The sequence below is a fragment of the Tamandua tetradactyla genome, chromosome 8 (genome assembly GCF_023851605.1).
Source record: "Tamandua tetradactyla isolate mTamTet1 chromosome 8, mTamTet1.pri, whole genome shotgun sequence".
Taxonomy (NCBI): Eukaryota; Metazoa; Chordata; class Mammalia; order Pilosa; family Myrmecophagidae; genus Tamandua; species Tamandua tetradactyla.
In genome coordinates this window covers 57,581,927-57,594,467 of record NC_135334.1, presented here as the reverse complement: position 1 = coordinate 57,594,467, position 12,541 = coordinate 57,581,927, and the positions used below count along the sequence as shown (strand labels likewise).

At 41.3% G+C, this 12,541-nt stretch overlaps 1 protein-coding gene across 2 annotated transcripts in view; it reads right to left on the bottom strand.

Annotated features, from left to right (window-relative positions):
* ME3 (malic enzyme 3) overlaps positions 1 to 12,541 on the bottom strand; it is a 195,035-nt gene that overhangs the window by 166,317 nt on the left and 16,177 nt on the right. Inside the window, exon 1 of one of the 2 annotated variants that reach the window (XM_077113333.1) lies at positions 3,791 to 3,832. The exons of the other annotated variant lie outside the window; for it this stretch is intronic. Within the exon in view, the coding sequence (XP_076969448.1) occupies positions 3,791 to 3,817 (27 nt within the window). The 5' untranslated portion in view covers positions 3,818 to 3,832. Of the gene's footprint in view, positions 1 to 3,790; positions 3,833 to 12,541 lie in introns of those variants that run through there. 2 annotated transcript variants of the gene reach the window in all.

Below are 12,541 nucleotides of genomic sequence, written 5' to 3'. Positions count from 1 at the left end.
GGGGAACGGGCAGGAAGGAGATGAATTTCATATTGAAAGGCTGAGAATCCTGGAGTTGGGGGGATCTCAGTGACCCAGTGGACCAGGTGGGCTGCATAGAGATCGGGTGGCTCCCAGATGAGAGGAATGAGGCAACTGGACAAAGGGAAGTCAAAGAGGAGAAAGGACAGGACTGAGGCACAGTCTACCAGGACCCACACATCTTTCTCCTTGTAGGACTGTGGGTAATGTTTACAGAAGAGTGGTTAAGAGCACTGACTCTGGAGCTAGAGTGCATTGATTTGAATCTCAGAACCCACTAGTTGTGTGATCTTGTACACGTTCCTTAACCACTCTGCGCCTCAGTTTTTATCCTCCGTAAAATGGGGACAATAATAGTACCTACTTCTAAGAGCTGTTATGAGATAAAATAGTTAATATATGCAAAAGGCTTAGAACAGTACTTGACACACAGAATGTGCTCTAGAAGTGTTAGCTGATGTTCTAATTAATGTAATTGGTTAACATAAATGGTACTTTATAACTTTTGAGTCATATTCATTTTTGCTATCTAATTGGATTATTATGGTGATGTTGTAAGGTGACATCCCCACCATCAGATGGGACCCTGAGGCTAGGACCAGTTAAATGACTGGCTGGTTTGCAGTGGCCAAGATGAGAACGTGCCCTGGCTCACAGCCCTGTGCTGTCTCTGCCACCAAGTTGCCCTCAAGGGCCAGACAGGGAGGGAGTGAAAGAGAACCAGAATTTCCTTCCTGCACTTATTCTCCTTGACCTTGACGCAATCCTTTAATTCTGTCTCTGAATCCCACTCTGAAGGCACTCCTCTCCTTCCATTCCAAACAGCAGGCTTCCAGGACATGAGGAAGAGAAGCGGGTAGGGAAAGAAGGAGCAGGAAGAGAGCGGGGAGGAAAGACGTGGGAAGCCTCAGAGAGGTGTCCAGAGAACAGTCCGCCTGGCCAGGCAGATGTGGATCCCTGATTTAAATTCCCCACCCCTAAAATGAACCAGGGAAATGGGGGACAGAGCCTCGGGAATATGCCTCCACCTGTGAGCCCTGCCAGGAATGTCCTCCTTATTCTTAATTACCAGCATCCTGAGCAGCCCCGAGGCCCCAATCCTGCCCTGAAGGTGATGGCCATATCAGCTCACTTGCAAGCATGAAGCGAGGGAGAGCCTCTTGTATTTCCCAGTTTTCTTAGCTCACTGTCAGATCCTATGCTTGACCTGTCTCTCAGGAAGGCTGTGGATTTGGATGGAAATAAACTATTGTGCCTCTGAAAGAAAATTACCCAAAGAGCAATGCTACCAGATGACTGGTGGCATTTTAGTGCCATCCCCAGAGACTTGTCTACTGTGCATGAAAATACAAATTAGAGAAAAGATCACATTCACATGCTGGAAAATGGTTCAGGGATTTTCATTATCATTATTCTGAAGTAAAAGGGCAGAGACAGCAGCTGATTTGTCTATTGTGTCCTCTTTGGGAACTTCTTTCGGCAGGTTCCTTTGAACACTATCCTTGGCTTGCTCTTTCAGGACAAATTGAAACTGTGATTGATGATAAGGAACAATAAAAATCCATTTTGACAGAATTCCCCATTTTTATCATGGTACTAAAAAACAACCCAAAAAAACCCTCAAATGGCAATTCTTGAGGAGTGAGATTGTATCTTTTGCTCCATTCTATTGTCACCAAGTGCTTTTCAAACATTAGGAACTGCTCATAGACGTGAGGCAAGAGAGCTTTGCAAGTGACCTTATATATGTCCCAAAACTGGGAGGCTGGGGTGACAGGCCCTAATTCCTCTTCTGGTTTACAGCCTCCCTCTGCTTCTTCCTCTTTAACTGCCATCATGACAACAAACCCTGCCAAGCTAAAGGTTTTACAGATTACAGACAACCTGTGTCATTTCCCTGGAAGATGTGATTAGCCCCATCCTACAGATCAAGAAACATACACTGAGGTTGAGTGATTAGCACAAGCTAGTTAATGGCAGAGTCAGTACTGGAAACCTAGGGTTTTGTTTGTTTCTTTGCTGCTGCTCTTTACTTTCTATCATAGTAACATATATGCAACTCAGAATTTTCCATTTTAACTACTGTTAAACATATTAAATTCAGTGGTATTAATTACATTCACAGTATTGTGCTACCATCACCAATAACCATTACCCAAATTTTCACCACTTTGAATGGAAACTCTGTTCCCAGTAAGCAATAACTTCTCATTCCCTTCACAGCCTCCCCAGCTCCTGGTAACCTGTAATCGACTTTCTTCCTCTACGAATTTGTATATTCTAGGCATTTCATATAAGTGAGATCATATACTTATCTGTTTTTTTGTGTCTGGCTTATTTCCCTCAACACGCTTTTCTCCATAGTCATCCATATCATAGCATACATATAAGGAATCCTAGTAATTTGACTTGAATATTTCCCTCCCTCATTCTCTTGGGACTGGTTTGTTTGACCTAGACCCCTCATGTCCTGGAAGGCTAGGGGCTGAAGTTTGCAGAGTCAGGCAGAGATGGCAGAGGCCACTCGCCAGTCCATGAGAGCTACGGGGAGGAAACTTGGGCCCTTGCAGAAGCTCAAAGCTTCCCAGGATTGAAGGAACAGGAGGAGGCAGTCCAGTGTAGTGCTTAAGAGTGCTGGGGGCAGGGTAAAGGAGATCTGACCTGAGACTTTCTGGATTCAATCGCTTGTAAGACCTTGAAGATACTTCTTATATTCTCTGTGCCTAAAAATTTTTAATCTATAAAATGGGACTAATAACTGTATTTGCCTCTTAGGTTTCTGTGAAGCATAAAATAAGATAAAGACTGTGGAGTGCTTTTAGGATACTGCCTGGCACAGAGTGAACACCCATAAAGGGCCACTGCCTGGACCGAGGGCGGTGCTCACTGCCTGACCACCATGGCCAGCACTGGTTCAGGAGACAGTCATCCAGGTGGAAGGCCAGTGTGACAATGCTCCCCACACACGGAGAGCACGTGACACCCTGCAAAGCATTTGCACAGCCAGCGTCCTCCTGTACTCCTTCAACAATCCCGTGAGGATAACCTCCCCATTTTGCAAATGGGGAAACTGAGATTCAGAGAGGATAAAGGAGTCAAGTAAGAAAATGCCAAGATTTCAAATCAGCTGCATTCAAGCTCTTGCTCCTTTACAGCTGTATGTATGATCTTGGGGAAGTTATTAACTTCTCTGATATCAGGTTATTCACTGTATAAAAATAAAGTGATAATGACTACCTCACAAGGCGTTGAGAGGTATGTGAAGGTGTCTATAAAAATGTTAGTTTCTGTTTTTCCTTAAGTGCCTCTTTCATAGTTACCCAGCAGTGGGAAACTGGTAAGCAACGGAATGAGGTCTAAAATCTAGATTTCTGAATGGCTGCTGAGGTCACAGGAGTGGATCCAGGGAGAAGGGGAGAAACTAGCGATTTGAACAAGGTGTGTCAAGGATGTGCTGTTTGCCTTCCACCATTCAATGTAAGGAGTAAAAGAAGTATAAAACAGAAGTATAAAATCACTAATGATATACCCAGAATCCCTACTGGGTTTCAAGACTAAGTTAACTGGATCTTATATACAACTAATATATATATACGTACATTCAGTGGGTATTTGTTAACTTATTCAATTCAACAGATATCATGAAGCAATTATTATGTGTACAAAATACCAAGCCAGCCTTTGGGTCTACAAAAAATTAACAAAAGAGCCTCTGCCCATGAGGGTTCAGATGCAGTGGGTGAGATAAAACTAAAAGCAGAAAACTTACCACAGTAGCATTGAGTGACAGTGGCATGAACACAGAATTCAGTGGAAAACGCCCATATTTGGTCTGGAGTTGCCAGAAGAGGATTTCCAGAGGAAGTGACACTGGAGTTGTCAGAAGTAGGGGAAGGAGGGCAAATGGCAAGAACAAAGACATGGAGACGAGAAAGAGCCTGTGTGCACTTGTGTGGTGTGACTGGGGCACAAAGTTCATGTGGGGGGAGTAGGGAAAGATGAGACTGGGGGGTAGACTGAGGCCACCCTCGAGAAAGGCCATGCACATTGCGTTACAGGAGTCTGAACTCTACCGTAATTGGGAGAAAGTCATAGAAAGTTTTCAAGAAGGGGAGTGTCCATGTTTGAAAATTTTCATTTGGTAGCAAAGTAGAAGTTGGAATGGGGGAAGGAGAAACAAGATAAAGAAATAAAGAAGCTACAGAAATGTCCAGACAAGAAAAGACGGGACATACACACACATGCACGCACAAACTCAATGATGATGGCAGGTCTGAGCTCAAGATCAATACCATGTGTATTCATTTTGCATGTGGATGCAGAATACATGTGTGCACATGCACATACAAACACACACACATGCACAGAACCAGCTGGTTCTGTATTTACTGAAACACCTTGGCACGAATCACACCAGGCTGAACGCTCCCCACAGGAACCCCCCAAGCCTGGCTCTGGGTCTCAGCGGTTACCTTAGATATGCCATATCCTCTTACTCCTCTGTTGTGGTAAATCCAAGTGGCTTTTCCTTTCCAGACTAACCTCAAACTCAGAGTTTGAGGTAATTAAATGCTGCCTGTGAGGCTGTGGTACTGGAAACGCCCTCCTCCACGATGTAAGTTCAGGGAGCATTATGTGCCTGGACACACACACAGCACAGCCAGGCTGTGCATCTGAGAGCAGCCAGCTACCTTCATTTCTACAATCATAACCCAGCAATTACAGCTACCAAGGGAAAAGGAAATCAGCATTTATTACTGGTTTTTATAAATAAATGAAAAAAAATTCGCAACCCACTGCACACATCGAAGGAAATAAGTGGTGCTTAATGTGCCCATGTGAAAATAAAAGTTCTTACTGGGAAAGCAAAGATAGGAGTTGTTGTGCAGTATAAGGCAAAGGTGAATGATGCATTAGCCTTCAAATTTCTGTACCACTTACAAATATGACGCCAACCTTGGTAGGAGGGTAAGGGAAATAACTAGCATTTACAATGTGCCTACTATGTGTCAGGTACTATGTTAAGCAAGCAAGCAATATGTAGTATGTTTAATATATATAATATATATGTGTGTATACATAATCTCATTTAATCCTCAAAACAACCTTGTGAGGTTGGTATTGTTACTTTCATTCCACAGATAGGAAACAGTGGGAAACAAAGACTAAGTGGCCTTCCCAGGATCACACAAATGGTAAGTAGCACAGTCAGGATGTAAATCCAGGTGTCTCAAATTGAGCTTCTTCCATTTACTACCCTGCTTAGCCCCTTCCAGCCTGGCTGGAAAGCCCTGAGGATATCACTGTCCTAGTGCCCATTTCATATCTCTACATAATGTTGGATTGCAAGGAAGTGATCAACTCCAACTTCCCAGGAAGAGAGGCTCACAGACACAGTATGGATTCATCCTCTGGGTCACACAAGGAAGTGGGATAGCTCAGTCTATAACTGTCTTCTCTCTCCCTGGACATGCTCTTTTCTCTTTATCACACTGCAGTAGCCTTTCCTCAGGAGTTACTGGTTTCCCACAGATTTTTTTTTGTTAAATAATAAGATTCCTATTCTCATCTGAGACCAAAAAAGGGAGCTGGGGAACCAATACTTTTGCTCAAGCAGATTCATTAATTGGAACTGCATATGCTGAGTTTCCCTGATGTACATAATCTGCTTCCATAAAATTTTACAAGAGAATGAATAAGAAGTCATTAAATAAAAACAAAAATAGTTTATTTACCATTAGTGCTCAGAGCTTGAAACACAAACCTCCCACCCAAATATTTATCCTACGGATAAACATCCTCCCACATGTCACCACAACCAATTCCTGCTCTGAAAGCACACATCCAAGCATTCACATCCATAATACAAGTGATAACTTCATGACAAGCGCTCAGAGGACATTCCTGTATGGAATTCCTATCCTGAAGTCTTGAACCTGAGCTTTCTAAAGGATCTGAATTCAAAACATTTTTTTAAATTGTGGCAACACACACAAACATAGAACTTCCCATTTTACCAACATAGAATTTCCCATTTTAACCACTTTGGAGTATACAATTCAACGGTATTAATTACATTTCTAAAACAGAAACTCTGCACTCATCAAGCAATAAACTTACCCCCCATCCACCCACCTCCATCCCTCGTAACCTGTACCCTACGGTCTCATCTCTATGAATTTGCATATTCTAGTTATTTCATATAAGTGAAATCACACAACATTCATCCTTTCGTGTCTGGCTTATTTCACTCAACACAATGTCGTCTAGGTTCAGCCATGTTGTCACATGTATCAGAACTTCAATCCTTTTTATAGGTGAATAATATTCCATTGTGTGACTCTATCATAATTCTTTTTATTCATTCATCTGTTGGCGGACACTGGCTTGCTTTCACATTTTGGCTATTGTGAATAACGCCAAAGCTAATTCTCTTGAAAAGCAAACCTCAGGCACTCAGCTATGTTCATCTTAATGATGTTCTGAACTGGAATCCCTTCTGTTGCTGGACCACGGCAGTGGATTCTTTGCCCAATGCATTCAAATGACCAGTTCCTGAGACATCAGGGTTTCAAAGAGCAAAGGAGACCAAAAAAGGGTCTCCTTTCAAAGAGCAAAGGAGACCAAAAAAGGGCCTCCAAATCTGTCTCCCTGAAGTGCAGTAATTCTGATAGTTTTACGGTATTAAAAGACGGGCAGGTTTTAGGATAATGAGCACTATGGCTCCAGATGATGTAATTGGAGGTGATCTAATTATTGAGAATGTGCTGATTGAATACATATTTAGTCATAGAACATATGTAAGACAATGGAAGCTTTAATATAATGATGGGGGTGATTTTTAGCATTATAATTAGGTAGAAAGTCTAAGCTACTGCGTGTGTCAGGTGGGCCCATTTTGGTTAGATCCAGCTTAGGTTAACAAGATAACTTTCGAATTGGGGTGGGTTAGTTCTGGGTTGACTCAAAGACCTTCATTAATAAACATTAGGGGCTGTTTTTAGTGATCATAAAACTCCGAAGTAGAAAAACGACATAAAATGGGTACAAGTGAAGGTTAGTCACAAGGTTTTTACAATCACAAGAGCTCAAGATAGAGGCTATACAATTATTATCAGAGATTAAGGCAACTGGATTACAGTTCAGAGATTTCTGTTATTTCCCTCTGTCTACTTTAATATACAGAAAGTAAAAAGGAATATTTATATGACTCAGTAACCATAATCATCCTTTAAATCCTAACTTCTTGGCTACACTTCTATTTTCTATAAACTAAGATGCCAGGAAATAAAAATGAAGCTCCACATTAAAGCCAAAAACTTCAATGTGCAATAAACCTGAATATCCTATTAAATTAAGCTATAAACATGGTTTTGTTCTAAGGGCTATATGATTCTAAGATAGACATATAATTGGGACTCAGAGATCCACAGAGATTATCAACTGTTGGACATTACTGTATGAAAATAAAGAGAGAATGGGATTTACAATGATAGAAGGCATCTGGGTCCTCCAACTATACTGGCATCAATGGGTGACTGGGAGCATGGTGAGATTAGATGGAGGTGGGAGAGAATTAAGAGAGCGGAGTTGAGGGATATCAGAGCCTACTTCTCAGCATATGATCTGAAAATCTACTGTTGGCAAAAAGAATAGGTGCAACCTTCAATTACGGCTCAAGCCCCAAATTAAGCCACTTGCAGAAGCCACTTCTGCCCGATGTCCCTGCTTCCATCATTCCCCTACTAGTAAACTGTAGGAAAAGGGTACCATCAAATGCTAACAGCTTGAGGGATCCTTGATGGGGAAGAAGAGACAACAAAACAGGACTCCATCATAGTCTTTGGGTGCATAGGCCAGACTCCTGCAAGGACATCTCCTGGTACATAGGCTCCCACAACACAGGAGTACAATCTTTGTGGAGATCCACAGAGAATATTAACTGCTGAACACTGTCTTATGAAAATAAAGAGAGAGCGGGATTTCACAATGATAGAAGGCATCTGGGTCTCATTTCCTTGTTCCTTAGTGGCTCTGCCATACTCCGTGGGGTGAGCGGCTGTGACCCAGTGGCAGCAGTGTTGGGGCAACAGCTTTAGCATATGACTTCCCTGAGATAAAAACACCACCTGGCACCACAGACTTCTCACACAGATAAGGCAGACTGCAATCATCCAGCCTGGTTTGGTTTCCTTACGGAGCTGCATTAACAAGGTGTCAGGACCTGCCAAAAAAGCAGTGTGCTGCATAGAGGCTCTGCTCTCATACCAACCCTGGACTACGTCACCTCCTCCTTCTCTTCACATTTCTTCTTAATTGCCATATTATGCTTTCAACTATGCTCTCCAACATGATACACAAATCTAACTCTGCTTTGTCTCCATTACTGGCCCTCCTCTTTTCTCCTTCTTGGTTTGGTGTTTCCACCACTGATCTTCCAGGATACAATCCCTCTCTCTCAACTCAGCCCCAGTGTCTCATATCCAGGATGTTGCCCTTTTCCTGTATCCTCCAGATTTGAATACTTAGTCCTGATGGCATGAAATGGGGATTAAGGTGTTTCCCCAGGCCCCAGGGGCTCACCATCATCATGTTCAATAATTGGGAGCCAGTGAAGTGAACATTGCCTGCTTTCTGTTGCGACTGACCTCTGTTGGAGTCAATGAAGGGCACACTTGAGTAGATCTCAAAAGAGTGAACATATAATACATATATTTAAACATATAACCAACACTTGAGTAGACCTCAAAAGAGTGAACATATAATATGTATATTTAAACTAAGTGTAATTTTTAGTAAAACTCTCTGTTGTATAAGTAAATACCATGTCCTTTCACCAAGTAGAAAAGAGAAAAGCAAGAGAGAAGTCTTCTTCTCACTCACTTGGTAAGGAAAATATAAAGCAAGAACAAAATTAACAAAATAACTCAAGACAGAAATGGAATTATAACAACACAAAACCAAAGGGAAGTAGCACAAAAATTATCTGACCAAAGATGCTAATATTACACTCTGAGTGGGCTGATGGGAAACAATACTCCAGAGGCAAAGGCAATGAAACAAATGCTTCCCTCATGGAAAGCAGGGACTCAAGAGTCCCTCAGATCTATAAACCACCAGCTAAATGGATGCAAATGTGTTTACAATCTTCCTTCTTTGAAGCTACAATATTATGTTTACAGTGTTAGAACCCATTATAAAAATCAGTTCTTTTGAAGAGAAACTGAATTAAAGACAACTATAGTTACACCACATAAAGTCACTCCAAATCAAAGACTTTGGGAAGTCCCTGGTGTCAAACTAAATATCTTTTGCAATTTTGCAAGAACTGTAACCTACTAGCTTCCCAAGAATTTTTCAGTCTGGAAAACTCATTTTCCTCCCTGGATTTTCCATGATGTCTATAGCCTTATGATTAGAGTCATATTATGTGACAGGTGACCTTGCCCAGATGATATAAAAAAAAAAGGATGAAAAACAAGAGTTGGTTTACTATGGCATTATTGCTGCCTGATTCTATTAAAACTTTACCCCCTAATTTTAAAAAAACGATGTTTAAACAGATTTTTACTTAGACAAGTTGCTGATGTTGGATTAAACCAGCCAAGTAAATCATTCCACAAGCTTCTGACTTTTTATTTTTCTTCTCCAAGAATCATGGTTCATGAAGACAAGCTAGTACGCGTTACAAAGAGAAAGGAAGCTAATCATCAATCAATGGAGAAAGTAACAACATTTTACTCAATGAGGGCTAAATTTGTGAAAGGCTAATGTTGCATGAACTCCAAATCCTTGTTGTTATTCTAGTTAAGACTTCTAAAAAAATAGAGCAAGAAAAGAAAAGAACAAAAAAGGAAAGTCTAATCCAGAAAATAGACTTTCCAAACTATGAATATTCTTTCTATTTTCAACACAAGGAGGTACTATTTTTCCAGAGGGCTGGGGAACAACACAGTGGAAGAAGGAAGGCCCTTGAGATCCCAGCGATGCTAAAATACAGCCTCACCTGTGTCATTGTGATGTGGGCCAGAGATGCCAGCTGCTGAATGTGAGGTTGGACAATGTGCCCATATGACAAAAATACCTGCTAGCAGGACCATGCACTCAGAGAGCCAGGCCTTCTCTCCCCTTTCGGGAGGAAAACTTTCAACCAGAGTGTGGTTTTGTGAGAACGGAATCAGAACAAGGATGGGGTCAGTTATGCAAAGGCCAATGCCATCAATGTTCATATTAAAACACCAAAAATGGGTTCAAGTTAGTAATCCCTCACATTTTCATCAGGCTCAAAGGACCCCTTAAGGAACGTCATGTTTCAAAAAATCTTGCATTTATTAATAATTAATTTACTTTTAAGTGTTTAAGACACACATAACTGCCAATCAGAATTTCTGACAGGCATGAAATAGCCAGTATTAATAGTTTTATTTTATTCCAGGTAAAGACAAAGGAATATGACATCTTGGTTAAGCTATGTAACTTTATGATGGATAAATATAAGATTCCCATTAGGTTTTCTGGAATATTTAAAGTAACTTGTGGATACCTGAGGGTATTGCTATGGAGCTCAAGGAATTCTGAAAGAGCACAGACTTCTGCTTTCTTAGCCCATACCTGTGTCCACCTCACCATCAGTCATACTGGGCCCTACTCAACTCTCTCAAGGGAAGTAGATTTCTTTTTAAGTAGTCTCCCTGCTTCTGCTCTTGTAACCTCCCTGGTGTCAGTGATTCATCTAAAGCTCAAATCCTATAGTTTCATTATCTAGTGCTCCTCCTTACTTGCAAGACTAAGGTCAAACTTTTCACCCAGGCAAAGCCCAGCAACCCCATTGTCTGACCCGTGCCTTGCCCACCAGCACATCACTCTACATGCTCTCCAGTCCTCCATTCAGAATTGCCCACAATTGCCCTCAAATGCCAGGTCATTTTTCCTTAGTTGCATGGAACATCTTTCCCCACCTTGTCTGCCTGGTAATCCCTGAATATATTTTAAGTCTTATCACTGACATACGAAAAGAGAAAAAAAAGCAATCACCTGGGAAGGGAGGAGGGGGCAGACATTTCTTTTCAGTTTATACAATAAGCTTTTTTTGTAATTTATTATGAGGATATACTTTAAAGGTCACCCACTTTAAGAAACTTCTCACCCTCTTTTGTCCCCACCATACAAAAAATTACTTCAACACATTATGAAAAGCATACTTTTAATATAAAAACTGTTATGCAGTGTTATATATTATGAGCTTGCAAGTCTGTTTCTTCCTCTGGACTCTAAGTTCCTTGAGAGCAAGGACCATGACTGATCCATCTCTTTATTTCTACAACCAAACACAGTGCCTAGAAAACAACAGGTGCTCAATAAATGTTCATTGAATAAATCACTGATGGATTTAAAGAATCTGGAACTGTCCTGCTGCTGCCCTTTCCTACTAGAGACCATGGGCAATTCAACCTCTCTGGCCTGGGTCTCCTCCCCTATTAAAGGCAGAAAAATAATGCTGCCTCACAGGATAGCTGTGATCAGGAAGTAGTTCGTAAACTCTTAAGAGAAAACACAAATATTCCATTTCCATTATCATTGCTAAGAAGGAGGAGGAAATGACTTCAACAGTGGGGAACCATGAGGGAAGATGCAAATCAAGTCATGGAGCATGTGAAAAAGGACACAAGGGGACACATCCTGTCCATTCTACCTTCAAACTCTATTTCAAACCCAAAGACTTCTCTCCCTTGCCACTTTCCACATTCCAGCCACTATCGTTTCTTGCTCTGATTTCTGATAAAGCTTCTAACTGGTCTCTTTGCTTCTATTTTTGCTTCCCTCCAATCTGTTCTCCACACTGCAACCAGAGAGATCTCTGACTAATGTAAATCAGATCATGTCACTTCCTTGCTTAGAACCACTTAATACTGTCCTGTTTTACAGAGGATGAAACCCAACCCACATCCCACAGACTCCAAGGCTTGCACAGTCTGGCCCCCAAATACTCTCCTACCTGATTTATGCAGCTTTCCCCCTAGTTCATCACACTCCTAGTGGATGCTTACTGTCAGTTGCCAGAATCTTCCATGCCAGTTACTTCTTGCCTCCAGACTCGAACATGCTGTTTCCTCTGCCAGAAACTCTCTTGTCATGGCTTCTTACCTGGCTGACCCCCTCTTTCATTAGGTCTCTTCTCAAATATCACCTCCTCAAAAGGTCTTATTTACATCTGAAGTAGATCTCTGTTACTTTCCCTCACTATACCTCATTTATTTCTTCCATACCACCAATAACCATCTTAAAATTTTGTTTGTTTACTTGTTCACTATCTGTCTTTCTTACTAGATTATATATTGCTAAGGAAAGGGATCACAGCTGTCAAGTTTACAATGTTATTCTTAAAATCTCACAGAGCCTGGAAGATAGTATTTGCTTGTTTTAGTTTGTCAATGCTGCTGGAAATGCAATCTGCCAGAAATGGGTTGGCCTTTGTAAAGGGAATTTATTAAGTTACAAGTTTACAGTTCTAAGGCATAAA